The 18,956-nt window shown below is 37.0% G+C and overlaps 2 protein-coding genes across 4 annotated transcripts in view; both read left to right on the forward strand.

The window, feature by feature from the left end:
- The window catches only part of tmem39a (transmembrane protein 39A), a 149,511-nt gene that overhangs the window by 41,046 nt on the left and 89,509 nt on the right, over positions 1-18,956 (forward strand). The window lies entirely within an intron of this gene.
- The window catches only part of LOC103042103 (immunoglobulin-like domain-containing receptor 2), a 49,164-nt gene continuing 34,859 nt past the window's right edge, over positions 4,652-18,956 (forward strand). For all 3 annotated transcript variants that reach the window (XM_049470155.1, XM_007254837.4, XM_049470156.1), the window contains exons 1-2: positions 4,652-4,812; positions 11,152-11,484. In XM_049470155.1, coding sequence (XP_049326112.1) covers positions 4,698-4,812; positions 11,152-11,484 — 448 coding nt within the window. In that variant the 5' untranslated portion in view covers positions 4,652-4,697. The remainder of the gene's footprint in view (positions 4,813-11,151; positions 11,485-18,956) is intronic.

Below are 18,956 nucleotides of genomic sequence, written 5' to 3' on the forward strand. Positions count from 1 at the left end.
GCAGTGTGGGCAGTGTTCCAAGTCCTGCTGGAAAATAAAATCCACATCTCCATAAAAGTTGTCAGTAGAGGGAAGCGTAAAGTGCTGTAAGACTTTTTTTTCCCGGAAAAACACTGCACTGCCTTTGGACTTGTTAATATAACACAGTGGATCAACACCAACAGATGACATGTCTCTCCAAAACATCACTGATCATCAGTAAATTTTGCATTTCATTTGGAAATAAAGGGAGCAGAGTCTGGAGGAAGAGTGGAGAGACACACAGTCCAAACTGCTTGAGGTCTAGTGTGAAGTTTCTACAATCAGTGATGGTTTGGAGAGATGTGTTGACCCACGGTGTTCTATTATCAAGTCTAAAGTCGGTGCAGTGTTTTCCCGGAAAATCTTACAGCACTTCATGCTTCCCTCTGCTGACAACTGTTATGGAGATGCGGATTTCATTTTTTACTTTCTTAAACAATAAATCATCCAAACTATTTTTGCTGCTAGACAACTGATGTCTGGAATTTTTGGTCTTTATTTTATTAAGCAATAAAAAGCTCAGCATGCTCTCACTCTTAAAAGAAAGAAAAGTGAGGCGTTTTCAGTCTGCTCACCTAGTGAGGTAGTGGAGAGTCCATTGTTCAGATAAGTAGCATCTGGAAAATTTGCAGCTGCAGAAATTGAAGTGCTCTTATTTCACACAGTACTGCATGTGTGAGTCAAGCTAAATAGTGGGCTGCGAATGAACTTTTCTGTTAAGACTTTTAGAGAGAGATGTGATCACAGGTGAAGTGTAGGTAAAGGGAGAAAAAGGCATCACGGGTATGCTTCTCATTTTATTTTACGAACACTTGAGTCTGTATCTTGAAGAGTCCTGTACGTACAATACTGTGGGCCATCGGTAGTAATAAAAAAATGGGAAGAATTTAAAGGTCTCATTCCATCGTGTTTTTTCTTTTATTATTTTTAGTATAAACTAATGCCATGTGAGCTGTTTTTTGTGGAAAAGAGTGCTCTTGTGATCCGGTATAACGCTGCTTTAGTGAATATTCATACACGCAAACATATCGCCTCGAATTGGCAAACAGCACAGCGACACCAGGAGGCACGGACCAGACAGACAACAGTTTGAAACTTTTTTTAAAATAGACATTTTCACACTAATAGCAGTCTTTGCAATGTCATATATTACTTTACAACATGTGTAACGCCCTGCTAAGTACCCAAGAAATACTAATGAAATACTAATATATAAACGATTGTTCTGTTTCAGAGTTGAGCTTCCTAGAAGTATAATTTGGAAACAGATCTCAGTGTTAGAACTTGCTTGTGTGGTGTCTGATAGCAGCATCAAACAGGAGCAATGCCTGAGAGATCTGTGAGCAGTCATGCCGTGCAGATCTTTCTCGCTACATCCAGTCATTGGAAAGGTATGCAGCTTGTTATCTGTTGCAGGTTGTAACATTCCAGTAAAAAAGAAAAGAAGGACTGGTTGGGTGTGTATTGTGTGGCAAGTTCAGAGACGCCAGTTTCACGGTTTCCCCGCCAAATTGGGATTTTTTTTTTTTAAATACTGCGTAGCTGTGGTTTACATTTTCAATAGTGGGGTCAATCAATTAAAAAAATGTATCAGAATAATCACAACAATATTCTGTGATTAACTATGATTAATTGCACTTGTTTTCCTTAAGACGCAAGTGGATATATAGTGGATATTTAAAGGTAAATAAAAAAACTGAAAATGCAACTATATATTAGTAGTGCCAATTTAAAATATTTGTATATACTTGTATGTTTAAGGAGACATAAAACCAACGTGGGGCACTGAAATAAAGAAAGCATGACAAATTGGGTAGAGAAAACCTTTTTACTTTTCAGCTTGGTTGTAAGAACTTAAATTGCTATATAAAAGAATAAAAGAGCGTTTTTTTCCTGTTTCTCCTGTTTCTATGGTCCAGATCAGTTAATAAATGTATTTACTTGGAGCATTTTCGCCCTCTGTTTGGTTTGGTTTGGTTTCACACAGGCATAAACCTAAATTTGCCAAAATGTACAACGATAAACCACACGATCACATTGTCTTCTCTGACTGGTCAGAGCTGTCTGGCGTGGGAACAAGAAAGTAAATACAGTGAGAAGAATATGTGTTTCAGCACGTATAACTATGCAGTGTAAAGCTGCTTTAATGCAGCAAATTTGCTGCTGCACTTTTAAATCCAGTGCTTTTAATGGGACATGCAGCGCAGATGTGAACAGTAAACGCAGCACAGACCGCATGTGTGAACAGCATGAAGCAGCAGAGACAGCGTTTGATCATAGCAATATATTATCAGGCTAATATATATATATAAAAATTCTGCGTGTTGGGCAGGGGCAGATTCTGGTGGAAGTTTTGGGGTCAAACTTGGTGGCGTAATTAATTGCGTTAAAAAAAAAAAATAATAATGTGTTAATGTTTCCAATTTAATTACATACGTTAACACACTAATGTTGACAGCCCTGGTTTTAACGCTACTTTTACCATTTATTGCAGCTGCCAAACAAGCCTTCATTGCAAACCGTTCAAAATTAGAATGGATTGTCTTGTTAAATAGCTGATGACCTTATTAGAGACAGGATTATAAGAGTACAGATTCCATTAACAATAGCCAATGTGAGAGAGGCCTTCAGTTGCTTAGAAGTCACCATAGGGTCCTGTGTGACCTTGATGACTATTACACTAGTACACGCAAATGTATTTCTAGTAGTACTTTCGTCATTTATATTCTGTTTGGTTCAACTTTGGTGACTAAACTACACAGCTTCTGCTAGCATCTGGTTAAAGAGGGTATAAGCTGGTCTTTGAGGGGCAAAGTGGTAAAAAAAAAAAAAAGATAGTCAGCCAGGTGAGATCAGCAGGTTTAATCAGATTAAACGGATTAGATTCTGACCAGCATTGTTTGTTCATATTTGACATTAATAGTTTAATAAAATTATTTCTGCTCACTAATTCTGGTGAATAATTTGACAAAAACAAAACACAAGAGGGCGACAGAACAGACTCTACTACTAACTGCCCCAAAACTATTTATGTCAGTAATTAAGTAATGTCTTTTAAAAGTATTTTGAAAGGCTTTTAAATCCTCTAGTGTTGATGACCCTTGTGAAAAAGCTGAATATTTACATATAATAATTGTGTACTAGAACTATATTTGGAATAAATAAAGTATACCTTTTGGCTGTGCTAATTTTTTAGTGGTGATGTACTTAAAATAACATAAAATCTTTGTATTATTTTATAAAAATAATTTTTATGATAAAACGATACTTTTACTAAATATGTCAAGGGAGCTGCTATTTCTGCAATAAAATTGTACTTCAGTGAAATTTGTAAGCAAAACATTCATATTGTTTTGCTTGTACAAATTAAAACTGTGCTGACAATCCTATTTGTGTTAAAACTAAAGTGTTGCTTAAATTAAAATAGCTAATGCTTGCAATATATCTTGATATCTTGCTTTTTTTAATATGATGTTAAATCTATACATTAATCACACTTGATATGTTTCTAATGTTCAGTCGGACAGTTCACACAAATATAATGTATAACTGTATTAAATAGTGGCGAAAATAATATATGATTAATATACTCATTATAAACTTATATTATTTTAATTAGAAACAATTAGTAATTAAGTACAGATTTACTTTATTTTCACAAGGGGAGTAACAAGGGTTCTTGACCTTTTTTTTTTTTTTTTTTTTTTTTTAAGGTTCAAAATGTTTTTTGTTTTTTTTTATTTTCCATATTGTCCCTACTTTTTAATTTGGTAATTTGTTATATGTAATTTTTTCTCCAAATAGCACAAAACAATAAATCTCTGAGATGTTATAACTACATATCTTACTCTCTGGCCACATACAGACACCAGTGCAGCATTAATGTATTATAGTTAGCTTTATGTAACATTATTTGCATCAAGCTACAGGGACAGTATATGAGTGTCCCTTACATAAAATAGAGCAAATGTTAATAATGTGTCCATGTATACATTTTAACACATAAAACTATATAGTATTTTTTTAAGGGTGTATAACCAAAACAGGCCTGTTTGATCTAAACACACTGGTATGAGATAACACAATGGTTGTGTTAAAAGAACACAGAATGTGTCATCCTTACTGAAAACAATGTGTTGTTTTTTATAGGTTTATTTATATAATTCTTTGTTGCAGTTCTGCAAGTATTGGAATTTTTTCAATTCAAATTATGTCAAAAACAATAAGGGTATAAGCTAAGCTGAGGTAACTTTGAAATGAGTAATTATTGTAGTTTTAGCTGTTTGTTTTTTAGAGAACAAAGTAAATAAAAATGTTTTTTAATTTTAAAATCTGTTTCTAGAAAACTCTTTTTTAAATAAACTGTGAGGACAGTCAGTTAGAATCATCCTGAGATAAAGTAGTAGTAGTAGTACTCTACAGTCACTGATTAACATCGGCCTGCACCCTGCAGTCTAACTGCGGCTCGATCCCAAACGCGTCCCTGCGACCTATGTAGGGCACGAGGTCGCTGCTTCCGGGCCTCAGTAGTGCACTAGCTCCGCTGCGTGTCCCGCTGGGAGTGATTTGGGAAGCGGCCGGTGTGTCTCAGCGCGGGTGAACTCCCATTTCAGAGGCGGTTCAGTCCCGTTACTCAGAGCCTCTTCAGAGCCAGGAGAACCGCCGCGGAGGAGAGAATGAGGAGGAGAAGAAGAGGAGAACATGATCACCAGTTTAACCCGGATTCTACAGCGCTGAACTCTAAAATGATGAACTTCTGGAGATGGTGGATTACTCTGCTGTTTTTCACAGGTAAAAAAGTTTTAATCTGGTTTCTGTAAAACTGAGGAGCAGCCTGAGATCAGCAGGTTCCTCTCCCCGCGACAGGTCCCGCTCTCACCCACTGTTCTCCGGTCAGAAAAAAGATACAAATTATTAATGTTTCCTTCAAACAGTTGTTCTATTTAAATCTAGTTAAAGTGTAGGTAACGTTTATTAGAACACAGCCAACTTCGCTCATGTAAACTAAACTAACAAACCTAACCGTACCTGCGCTGCTGTTAGCCTGATCTCAGAGCTCCAGCACCTAAACCTGTACTCGAGTTAAATAAAGTTTAGTACAGAAATAACTCGAATTTAAGTAAAAGGGCATTTATTTTAGTAGAAGTTTAACTCAAACAGAAGTAGCTCAATAGTACTGTCATTTTAGTACAACAATAATAACTCATAGAAGTAATAGTACTATTATCCTATTACAATAATAACTCATGAGTAAAAGTTCTATTATTTAAGAACAGGTTTAACTTGAACAGAAGTAAAAGTGCTGTTATTTTAGTACAATAATAACTCAAATATAAGTAAAAGTATTATTATTATAGTAAAAAATTAACTCAAACATAAGTAAAAGTGTTGTTATTTTAGAACAAATTTAACTCAAACAGAAATAAAAGTTGCTGTTATTTTAGTAAAATAACAACTCAAACAGAAGTAAAAGTGTTGTTATTTGTGTACAATAATAACTCAAATATAAGTAAAAGTACTATTATTTAGTGAAGTTAAATTCAAACAAAAAAAGTTGCTGTTATTTTAGTCAAATAATAACTCAAATAGAAGTGAAAGTGCTGTTATTTTACTACAATGATAACTCTAGTGTAAGTAAATGTACTTTTATTTCAGTATAAGTTTAACTCAAACTAAAGTAAAAGTGCTGTTATTTTAGTAAATTATACGGTGGCCGAGAAAGCCCAACGCAGTGCAAATTGAAAAGCGCTGCAAAAGCACAAAACACATCCATCAAAATTACAACACAGGCGCAGCAAATAGAAAAACGCGCTGCAAATACAACCACAACACAACGGAAGTGAGTCACAACACAACGGAATTTTCCCGGGGGACCTTAAAAGATACTGTACCAGCTAAGCTGCGTCTTCAGTAACGTCTCGGACTTCACTATGTGTACAAAGGACAATACGTGGCAAACAAGGCGTTTTGTGAAGCAGAACTTTTAATAATATGCACACAACCGTGGTAATCACAGGTAATAAACATTACTTACTTTTCAGAAGCTTGTTTGCCACTTATTGTCCTTTGTATACAGCTGGTACAGCATCTTTTAAGGTCCCCCGGGAAAATTCCGTTGTGACTCACTTCCGTTGTGTTGTGGTTCTATTTGCAGCGCGTTTTTCTATTTGCAGCGCGTTTTTCTTTTTGCAGCGCGTTTTTCTATTTGCTGCGCCTGTGTTGTAATTTTGATGGATGTGTTTTGTGCTTTTGCAGCGCTTTTCAATTTGCACTGCGTTGGGCTTTCTCAGCCACCGTAAAATTAACTCAAATATAAGTAAAATTACTATTGCTATTCCTATTACAAGTTTAATTCAAACAGAACTAAATTTTGCTGTTATTTTAGTACAATAATAACTCAAATAGAATTAAAAGTACTACTATTTAGGTACACGTTTGACGCAAACAGAAGCTAGATGTACAGGTGCTTTATTTTAGTATAAGGATTACTCAAACAGATGTAAAGTAGTTATTCTAGTACAAGAATAACTCAAACAGAAGTAAATGCTGTTATAGTAGTAAAAGTATATATAATTAATCTATATTAAATATAATTAATATATATAAATATATATAATTGTAACCCCTCTATCACAAATTTTATATATTTCTGCAGATTTGTTTCAAATCAACAAATGAGACAAAAATATTAGGCTTGCTCATTTATTATTTGTGTGATTTATGTGATTGGTCTTTATGATAAGTAGACCCATCAGTTGTCTCTAACACTCACTATTCACTCTATTAGACACTTTTTTTCAAACTACTCCACCTTGTAAAGTCAGAGGCAGAAGCTCTTCTGTTGCTGCACAGTTTGTGTTTCATGGAGTCATAAACACTGCTCACAGGACGCGGCTGGATTCTCAGTCTAACATTTAATACTGAGGGGTTTAAAAACTTCAGCAGCTCTGCTGTGTCTGATCCAAAATGTAGAAACTAGAAGGTGGTCAGTATATTCTGATATGACAATGGAATGTCTATAAATAAACAGTTTACTGTTGTGTTAATCATGTGTTATTCACTTTAAGTGAAGTTGACTAAGCTCCACACACCCAGTTACAGAGTAATAAGACTGAGTTTGCAGTCACACCTGACCTCCTCGACCTTACCTCCCCGATTTTCTCATCTCCTGTCCTCTCAGCTTAACTAGCATGACATAATAAAGCCGTGTTTGGATTGCAGTTCCAGTGTATCCCTGTCTGTGGGAGATTCCTCCACAAAGTCTGTGTTTCTGTTCCTGTAAAAATCCTTAAAACTAATAACATTCCTCATTCCTTCAACTAAAGGCCTTCGTAACAAAGACTTTGTTTAAATTCCTCGACTGAAGTCCCTCCTAGAAGAGTAATAAACACAACTAAAGACCTGCTAGCTCTCCCTGTTGTTCCTCCCCCTAAGAAAATGTTTCCACAGAGGTTTTTGGGGAAGGTCTAATGTGCCACACCCCTGAAAGAAGGACCCCTAAGCAGGGGAGAAAAGGAAAGGGTGACCTCTTGATCCAGCCTTCTACTGTCCGCCTCCGTCCGGTTGTTTTGCTTTCTCTTCTCGCGCTGCCTGTTGGGTATTGGATAAATCAGACTCTTTTTCCATAGTCTGGCGGTCCAGCTGTCTAAAGCGCTGCCACTACGAAAGGGAGGTCGCAGGTTCAAACCCCCATTTATGCAGCTTTGCCATCAAGTTGCCGGCGTTCAGAGGGAGCACAATTGGCCCTGCTCCCTCCGGGTGGGTAGATGGTGCTTTCTCCCCACATCACTCCTAGGGTGATGTCTGCAGCACAGGGCGTCTGTGAGCTGTTGTTTCGGAACCGAGTCGCTATGCTTTCCTCCAAGCACACTGACTGCTCGGTAATGCTGCATCAGCCGCAGCTCGAAAAGAAGCGGTGGCTGACTTCACATGTATCACCGTCCTGGTGTGTTGGGGCATTACTAGTGATAGAGGGAGTCCTAGTGAGTGGGTTGGGTAATTGGCAGTATAAACTGGGGAGAAAATGGGAAAAATTTTAAGTAAAATTATAAAAAAAAAGTTTATTTTTGAGTGTTTAACTGGAGTGTAGAATCACAAATTCTTAAAAGACGGATACATTGTTGAAACTTGATTCACATGTTTACTAAGGCTGCGTGGTATTGGGTGACGCAGATGATCCTAAAAAAGCAACTATTGGCCAACACTGATATAATTATGTTCTGCATCATGGTGCTTCCCTAATTAATACGACAATCTTGTATCCAAAACCAAAGTAAAATAACTGATTTGGGGGCACTATAATCTTAATAAAACACTTAATATTATATCAAATATGTAATTTTTCTAAGCCTTAAGCATAGTAGCATATTATTATTTATCTCCTTCAACCCTGTACATTTGCCCACACTTCAATTCTTTTCCATTATTTGTTGTTATTTGACAACACACGTGGTAGTGTTATTAGTCTGATATAGAGGATACAGGTCTGTTACAGCCTAATAAACACAGACTAAAGGAGTGTCTGTTCATCTGGCTCACATTTACTGGACTTTTCAGCCCAGATGTTTTTAGGCGTGTGTGTTTTCCTCAGGCCTCCCACCATGAGAAAAGCATTATTAGACCCTTAGAAGCACAGTAGCTCTGAGGTGTGTCTTTGTGTGTGTGTGTGTGTTTGTGTAGGGCTGCACAAAATTATCAACATATCCGAAAATGCATTCATGGTACATATTGTGATTCAAATACACTTTGCCACATACAGTGGCATGCACACATGCAACAAGGCATCCCTGGTCAAAATAAAAATAGACCAGAAAAAAGATGTAAAATCTGGTGCACCTTATAGTAGAAAAATACGGTACGATAGCGGTGCATTAGCGATGCTGCAATCGCTAAATAAAACTGTGATTAATTTGAGTAAAACAATTACCATTCTAAAGTTTCCGGATTAATTGCATGTGTTGGCGCGTTATCGTTGAAAGCCCTACTTGAAATATATTTCTATTTACGATATATTGCTCAGCTCTGCCTCAGCCTAGCCTGCATAAATGTCCAGCTCATGTAGTATGTAAAGCCCAGTGTTTGAGAGTAATGAGCTGTTTTGGAGTAGAGATGGGTTGAGAATGCTGTGATAATAAGCACTTTCCTGCAGTGCTGTAATTTGCTGCATCACCATCCTCCAGCTAATGATAATAGACAGACAGGGAGGGAAAGAGCAGAGTGATAAAGTACAGTCCTGTGGAGCAGTGAGTAAGAGGGGTGAAGAGGATTGTTAAAACCCAGAATGATACCCTGACAGTGATTGTGGTCTGTGAGTTTTTTTCACATTTCACCATCATGTTTTTTTTTTTTTTTTAAGGTGCGTAAAATATTTGCATTAACGATGTCACAGATAAACAAACAGTTTTGGTCACTTGTAGTATGGTAGTAATACGTATGTGTGAGTACGAAGAAAAGATTTAACCCTTTGATGGAGGCCAATAGAAATCTGTGGCCCTTCGATCATGTAGCCTATGCTTTTTCAAAACACAGTTGAGTTTGCTATAATTGAACAAGTCATTCAGGCTGTTACCAACTTGAATTAACATTAGCTAACTTAAATTTAAAGTAGCACTGCTGAGGTAAATTTATGAATAGTATAGCATTGCTGAGGTAAATATATGATTAAAATATCCCTGCTGAGATAAATTCATAATTAGCACAGCGCTGCTGGGTAAATTAATGATTTGCATAGCACTGCTGAGGGTAAATTTATCATTAATATAGCACTGCTGAGGTAAATTTATGATCAGTATATAGCACTGCTAAGATAAAAATATTATTAAAATATTACTGCTGATGTAAATTTTATAATAAGCATAGTGCTGCTGGGGATATTAATGGTTAGCAAAGCGCTACTGGAGTTAATTCAAAATGAGCATATCACTGCTGAGGCAAATTCATAATTAGCATAGCACTGCCGAGGTAAAACTATGACTAAAATAGCACTGCTGAGGTAAATCTATGAATAAAATAGCACTGCTGAGGTAAATTTGGCCAAATGTGTCATTTTGTTTGGTTTCTACTCTCTAGTTTTCTAGAATGATGAATCTTTCAGGTTGTAGCCAATGAGGGAGTTAATATAAAATATATAAAATAATGATAGTAAAGGGAATGATAATAAAGGGACATCACAAGGCATCAGAGTTTTGTAGAAATGCAGTAAAAGTAGGAAGTAATAATACGAACAGTTTAAAAATACTTAGTAATAAGGCAAAGTAAAGGGGAGTGAAATTGAAAGAGAAACCTGATTAAATGCTTTAGCAACTTCAGAAAGATATATTATGAAATACTGACCACTATAAAATATTGAATAGATACTATTAGACACCCTGCCGACTGCATGGAATGGGTCTAATAAACAATGACTGCTGTTGGAGATGTCAGAAAGAATGATGTGCTTTGTTACTATCGTCATGAAATGGAGTGTTGAAAGTCGTGGGTAATTGGACGTGAAAAAACCTTACCAGTTGGCCTTCAGTTCTGCTTACTATGCAACACAGATTCAGTAAGGAAAATAAATAAGGTTGATTAAAAAAAAAGATTACTTTCTGTATTATAAAATTAAAGACACACAGGAAGACAAACAAAAATGATCTCAGTTTTGTGTAGTAGTGTAGTATTTGTGTAGTGTACAGCTTTAGATGGTCAGACCCACAAGGTAACTTTTGCCTACACTTTATGGTGAGAATAGCACTGATGAGGTAAATGTGGTTAGAATTTTACTGCTAATTGAAATTTGATTGTGAGGTAAATGTGTGAATAGAATAACATTGCTGAGGTACATGTGTAAATAGAATATCACTGCTGAAGTAAATGTGTGATTTAGAATAGCACTGCTGTTCTGAGGTAAACATGTGAATAAAATAGCACTGCTGAGATAAATTTGTGAATAAAATAGCACGGCTGAGGTAAATTCCCACAGTGCCACAGGCATCTTGATTGGCCCTTTGTTGCCTTTTGCCTCTCTCTCTCGTCTCAGGTTTTTCAGCTGTGTCTCTGTTCTTTTCTCTCGTCTCAGGTTTTTCAGCTGTGTCTCTGTTCTTTTCTCTCGTCTCAGGTTTTTCAGCTGTGTCTCTGTTCTTCTGTCTCCAGGTGTGTCGTGGTGCGAGGCGGTGCAGGTAACAGTGCGAGACGAGCGCAGGTTCGCCATGCTTTTCCAGTCTGTGGTTCTGCCGTGCCAGTACTCCACCGTTTCCTCCCAGACCCCTGTGGTGCAGTGGTGGTACAAGTCCTACTGCCGGGACCGCACTCGAGAAGTGTTCAGTTTCCCGGAGACCCTGGGGGTGAGGGGCTCAGAGCTGGGCACCTCCTCCCACCTGGACTGCGGCGACAGCAGCCGAACAATACGCATTGTTGCCTCTGGCCACGGATCCTCCATCACCCTCGCAGAGTATTACAAAGGAAGGGACATCTCAATAATCAACAGTAATATACTTTTATTATTGCTATTTTTCTGCTATTTTCAACTCAATATACTATGTTATAGTAATGCTAGTTCTCATGCTAGTTAGCGCTAATTGCTTTGCTGTTTGTTTATGGTCCGTTAGCTCAGGGGTCGGCCATAGGGGGCCGACCCTACTTTGCATTTAACTGTTCTGTAATTTTGTTCAACAACCATCTGGCCTGGAGAGCTACTAGTCTGTAGCCCTCCATTCCATTACACTTTATTTTCCAAAACAGAATTTTTTTTGTGGCCCGCCACATAATGGCTTGGAAAATATCTGGCCCGTGGCCAAACTTAGTTGCCAACCCTTGCGTCAGCTGCTTATCCTTCATTCTATACCCTGTATATAAACACAGTTCTTTTTTTATCTCCTTACCTTAAGCTTACCATGCTTCACATACACTATGAACCCTATTGTACCTTAACACCCCCTTAATAGTCTATTTTTATGTTTTGTGCCCGTGGTGTTAAAGTAGCTTCAGAGTTTAGGAATAAATCTACACTGGCGTGGTGGTCTGGAAATTAAAGTGTGTACAGGTAAATTTCTGGTTTGTTGATATTTTGGCAGCTGAAAACCCAGATGCGCCACTGACTGAAATTAATCTAGACAACAGTCAATTATAAAAGTACATTCCTATTGGTGCTCCCTTTTTAGAGCCCTCACGATACCAAACACCCACCGACACCTTCTAAATCTATAGATCACTAAAATAAGACCCTCAGTGTCCAAGGATTTGTGCAAACCCCTTCAAATATAAATACATTCAGCTACGTTAACTTGTACTCATTACTAACACACAGTTTTAGTGTAGAGAATACTGGCAGTGGACCCAGGATAATGCCTGGCATGGGATAGAAGTGTATTAAGACCCCCAGAATTGAGTTGTGGAGCAGTGGAACATCTTCCAATGATTTGGAGTAAGTTAAGGAGTTGGGGATGAAGTAGGGTGGAAGCTCTTTGTCACTAGATTCAATCATATTCTCACATTAATGCTCCAAAATCTAGCAGAAAACCTCTAGACAGTAAAAATTGTTACTCCAACAAAATCAGGATAAAGTCTTGTTTAATACCATTTATTTTAGAAAAAAAATTGCCATATGGTGTAAATAAACAAAAAAATAAAAATGTGATAAACAGTACAGGCTTTCATTAAGTCTTGAGTCTTATTTATAATGAATATTTAAAATGTATTCCAGCAAGGTCTCAATATGTTAATGGAGATCCTACTATTGTATTGTATTCATAATAGGGCTGCAACTAATGATTATTTTGGTAGTCGACTAATCTGACGATTATTTTTTTGATTAGTTTATGATTATTTCTGGCATTTTCTCCATCTCTAAAAATAATAGAAACAGCTGAACATGAGATTTAAAAGGCCTTTAAATGCCTAGATGCTGTTTAAATGTGGAGCGCACTAATATTTAGTGAGTAAATATGTATTATATCTGTTGTGTTTGGGCACTTTCGGAGACACAGACTAAAGTGAGTGTAACCTGTGTGATCCCTTTACCCATCACCCATTACTCTTCTGTCCCCATTACTTTGTGTAATGCGGTACTGTTACAAATTAACGATTAGTCAACAATTAAATCTGTAGTGGACAAACTTAATTAATCAACATTGTTGATTATATCGACGAATCGTTGCAGCTCTAATTCATAACAGTACAGAGTTAATCTTCTAGCAGAACAGTGCGGACACTCAAATCTCTTCTCAGAAACACCTCTAAGCTACGAGTGCTTCTGGAGTTATCTTGAGCTCATTGTGGTGTTTTTATAAAGCTCCCTGTAGGGAGGTTTAAAAGTCACTCAATCATTCTGGATTGGATTGTAGCATGTCTATTAAAAACATATGATTCAATTCAAAACAGAATAAGTGGAGTAAACAGGAGATGGAGAACAAGGTCGTGATGGTGGTTAGAGTGGTTTGTTGCATAATTATCATTTCTAGCATTCTCAGTAGGGAAACTACACCATCACTTATTTAGTCATTAAAATGTATGCTTGCATTTTATGTTTAAAGGGCCCGTGTTTGGAAAAAAACCCATTTAATGATTTAAAAAAAAAATAATGCACTGCATAAATGATAATCTACTGAAAGTGTCTTATTGTATTGGCAGATAATGTTGCTTAATTCAGGAAATTTAGTTTTCTCAAAAAAATAATGTTTAAAGGGGCACTAATGTCACATATTTACACTGATTACTCCACTAAAAGTATTTTTTAAAGATTTTAAACAGGACTGGTATGTATCATTACTTCAAAGGAACACATTTCAGGTATTAATGGAAAAAATATGGTTTAGGGTTTAGTGGATTTTTTAATTAAGCAAAAATAGCCGCCAGTGGAATATGTAGATTGCATTCAGTACATTTTAGTAGATTAAATTACTTAAAACAAGGAAATAATGGTTAGAACAAGTGAGAAATAGTTTTTGCAGTGTGGAGTTTTAGTGAAGTTTAGTGCAGTGGCATTAGCATTAACCGCAGTGCTAGCTGCCTCGCCGTTCAGAGGTGAGTATATTGGACTTTATGACTTTAAACAAGCTATGTGGGACAAAACACTAGCTGATATTGCCATGAGTTACCGGAACACTCAGGTTTCTTCAGTCTAGCGCTGTCAGGGGGAATTTACCACAGATGGACAGTGGCGCTAACTGCAACTGGCTAGCACTGCTAACGGGGGCTGGCTAATGGCTTGCTAATCACGGCTAGCGCTCACCCTTGGACAAAATACTGGAATTCTAAGCTTACTGTAAATAAACAGAAGCGCTTTACTCACCCAAATAAACAGTTTTAGGAGAGAATCTGCGTAGATTAACATCCAGCGTTTGTTTGACTTTGAAAGAATGTTTTTTTTTTTAAGAATTACAGTTTTGTTTACTTAGGCGTCCCCCCTCCCCTCAGTAGCATGACCTGCTGAATAAGAAAGGACCCATGGTGACACCAATGTTCACTTCAAGTATGCATTTTTACTAGTAGCCTATCACTTAATGCGCCTTATAATCTGCTGCGCCTTATGTATGAAAATAGACCAGAAAATAGACGTTCATTGATAGTGAGCCGTGTTGCTTAACGCTTTAAGTTAATCTAATATTTTCTTCAGATTTTTATTAAATATAATGTTTATTTTTTGTGTAAAAAGCATAGAAAGTGTATTAGATCATAAACTTTATGTTGGATAGTGTTTTTAATAAATTAGTGTTATATGTCTAGTTATTTATTGTATGATGTCACTTTCTGTTTGGGTCACTTCCGGTGGATTTCAGGAGCTGTTGTTTTGCTTGTCAGGAAACTAGTCAAGCTCATCCACCTCCATTCGAGGCATTCCCTTTTCGCTTTAATGTTAATGAGGAAGAGTGAGTAAATGGTCAAGCTTACAATGACTGTCTTCATTGGCTCTGGTTTAACTTGGTGTTTAGTCGTTAGTTTTAACACATTGCATGAGAACACTATATGAGCCCTTTAATCCGGTGCGCCTTATAGTCTAAAAAATACTGTAATTAAAAAAAATAATACTGGTAGTGAATTAGTAAAGTTAAAGCTGCTAGTTTTTAAAATTGGGCACTATGTAAAGCAATCACAAAATGCTTTATTGTAAAGAAAAACTGTTTAATTGTAACTGACAAAGAGAGGTTTGTTTTTTAAAGGATATAGGGCCCTTTAAACTACATACACAGAAACCCACCAACCACTGATTACATTGCAGTGGTGAGCCGAGCACGATGGAGAGGAAGTCCACTGAAATCACTGTGGCGACTGGCTCCGTTTCAGACAGCATGCTTAGTGCGCTTAGCGTTTTTAACTGTTCGGCTTGATTTATACTGCATTAAGTCTTGCCCTTAAACTGTGTGAGGATGGAAGAACAAGGCATGTTAGTGAAGAGTGGTAGTGAAGAGGTTTTTTTGTTTCTACTTAAGTCTCTCTCTCTATCCATGCCTCTCTCTCTCTTTTTGTATTGAGGGTGTTAATGGGCGGTGGTTCCTCTGGTGAACTCAAAGCTATGTTCAAACACTAAGAGCCAGTGCCAGGGTTCTCCTGAGGGCAGCACTTTGTCACAGCGCCCTGACCGACAGTCATTACGGTATAAGACTGAAAGAATACGTTTTTTTGGAGAAGAACTGTGAAGTGAAAGGAGGCTGTAGTAGCCTGTAGGTCCACTTTTAGCCTGGATAGAAGGTGAGATACTGAGATAAGGTTGTGCATGGACATGTACAGGTTATGTATGGTACCCTGCTGCCCATTTGCTTGCAGATATTGCACCTGGGCCTGGGAAACTCTTTGCTGTGTGTGGGTGAACATTATCCTGCTGAAAAATGCCAGTTGGAAGCCCTGCCATGAGAGGACAGACGTGTGGTTGCAGGATGTTCCACTCATACCACTGAGCTGTTTGTGTCCCATGTATAACTACTAGGGGTGGCTGACTGTTGTATATAATAGCTCCTCAGATCATTCCACCAGCAGATGGGACAGTGTGTCACTTCACAGCAAGTGCTCACCACAGGGACTCAATGCTCAATCCTGACCCTTGTCAGATCCCAAACACAATTTGATAAAAGATGATGATAAAGATGATAAAATTTCAGTCCGGAAGCAGTCCAGGATTATTGTTCACGAAACTACTGCAAACAAAGGTGATGGTGGCTGACTGAGTATCTCTGTCCATGTCTATAAACTGGGCAGAGTGTCTTTGGCATGTCTAGCAGTAAGTGATCTCTCACCAAGGTGTACACTACCTGAAAAGAACCTCTAAAAGACCTTTTGTGGGCACACCAAATGATCACACCTGTAATCAGTGACATATCTGCATACCTGAGACATAACTGCATGCTGAATTTTGCAGCGGTCTTTGCTTCGTTATAGTTGTATATACTCCTATTTATTGTAAATGTAGCACAACTTCCACCAACATGCTGGAAACAAGTAATTGAACTCGTCATAGTCTTGTATGACTTATAATATATAACTCCTTGTTAATAATAAAAGATCCTAAACAATAATTTCACTTCTGCTTCACATTAGCCATGATGAAAGTGGGTGATATGATGCCTTCTGTAATCCAAAAAACATTCATACAAAAATACGGCTCTGGAAAGAAAATAATAGTCCACTTTTTTAATCAGTTTCTCTGATTTTGCTGTTTACAGGTTTATGTTTGAGTAAAATGAACATTGTTTTACTCTATAAACTACAGACAACATTTCTCCCAAATTCCAAACGAAAATGTTGTCATTTAGAGCATTTATTTGCAGCTATGAGAAATGGCTGAAGTAACAAAAAAGATGCAGAGCTTTCAGACCTCAAATAATACAAAGAAAACGAGTTCATATTCATAAAGTTTTAAGAGTTCAGAAATCAATATTTGGTGGAATAACCCTGGTTTTTAATCACAGTTTTCATGCATTTTTTTATGTTCTCCTCCACCAGTCTTACACACTGATTTTGGATAATGTTATGCCTTCACTCCTGGTGCAAAAATTCAAGCAGTTTAGTTTGGTTTGATGGCTTGTGATCATCCATCTTCCTCTTGATTATATGCCAGAGGTTTTCAATTTAGTAAAGTGGTCTCTTATTTTTTCCAGAGCTGCATATGTGAAACCAGTCAAAAATATAATGTTCTCCAATAAAAAAACATTTTAGTTTACTGCAAAATTTGAACATACACTGAACATACACATTTTGACACACTGTGTCAAAATTCCTTAATGAATTGCTCAGTAGAAATTCTCAAAAAATATATATTGACTTCCATTAAAAGTTAAAAGGAAACATGTTTTTTATTGGATAGCAACAAAATCTGTTTGAATTTAACATGTAAATGTAGCCTTGTTTTTTAATTTTTTGACCTCCCCGATGCAAAGAACATAAATGGTATAATGTATTTGAGGAATAGAAGTAGAATTCAGATATAAACATGGAATACACGGAAATACACAGAATTAAAAAAATCAAAAAAACTCAGCAACCTGCATTCCGAAAGCTGTTGATTTGTTTTGTACTGGCTAGCTGGTGTGGGTATGACCAAAATACTAGCTTAGAATATGCCCAAAGCATTAAAAAAAACTAAAAATGAATAAATAAATACACTTAACTATTTACTGCAAAATTCAGGGCAATGCAGTTGGTCTCATGGATCAAAACAAGTCTAATGGGGCATTCACGGGTGGCCGTATTCCACTTCTTTATTTTAAAGGGAACATATTATACCTCTCTTTACACAATGAAAGATGTGTTTGGTCAGTTCTCAAATAGTGTAGACAATTTCTATTTAAACGCTTAAAAAAACTTAATTTGGAAAATTTGCTTTGCGTAAAATGTAGTTTTCCATTTTTTAAGGCAAATAAAAAATCATGATATGAATCATCTATTATGGAAGTCAAGTATTGTGATACTTTTAATCATATCGATCACCCCTTGCTGTTCAGTGGAGGTCATTACTCCTATCTGACTGGAAGAACCGCCCACGTCTGTGGTAGATCTGTGTCTTTTTCTTGGATCAGAAAACGAGTGGGTGGCCTGAAACGTCCTCTGTCAGTAATTCAGCAAGACAATGAACCATTTTATTAAATCCCTTCAGATTCAGTGTGATCAGAATTTTGGTGCCAAAATCTCTTTCACTTCTGCCTCATTGAGTGAACAACTGAATGGAAGTGCAGCAATAAAGGATCTTGAATTCACTCTAGATCTCTACTCTGTTCTCTACACCTCTTCTATCACCTTTCCCTCTCTCGCCCTCAGTTTACACTGTTGCTCCTTACAGGAAGGGCCTGCTATTGTGTTGTGTTTCCTGTTCCAGAAAAAGCTCTGTTTACTCACTGCATGTCTACCCGACTGACCAGGCTGAGGGAGGATCCGAGCCCTCCCACTCCCCCTCATACAGCTGAACACTCATAACTCACACATTCCAGCACTTCCACAAATCTCGCAACACTTTTTGTGTAATGGTTTCTGTTAGTATCAGGGCTGATCCAAATAATTAGAATACTTCAGAATCCATTCATCACTTTGGTATTTGTTTCTCTATTTCATATTTATGGGACCCTATGATTTCCACAATGCAGCGATCATAGACAGTATCATGGAAGTGAGGAATAAAAGTAGAATTAATAAGATATAATAGATATAATCATGGAATACCTCAATACTCCTAAACTTTTAAACCTAGAATCCCCCCAGCTCATTAAAATGATAAAAATGTCACTGGGTTTGATGAAGCTCCTTTAATTCCTTGGCCTTTGACAGCTTTAGTTTATTTTATAATAGTGTTAGACCAACTAGTGACCTTTTATACTGAATTTGTTAAAATATCCTATTGGCTTGCTGTTTAGCCTCTCTTTTCTGTAACTTTGCTTAGAGACTTTTAAGTGAAAAACCTGTTTAACTGTGTCAACCTTTCTTGACATTTTCTGCAAAGTAAATATAAACTAAAATGTATATTTTTCTTTGTATTC

The sequence above is a fragment of the Astyanax mexicanus genome, chromosome 21, assembly GCF_023375975.1.
Source record: "Astyanax mexicanus isolate ESR-SI-001 chromosome 21, AstMex3_surface, whole genome shotgun sequence".
NCBI lineage: Eukaryota > Metazoa > Chordata > Actinopteri > Characiformes > Acestrorhamphidae > Astyanax > Astyanax mexicanus.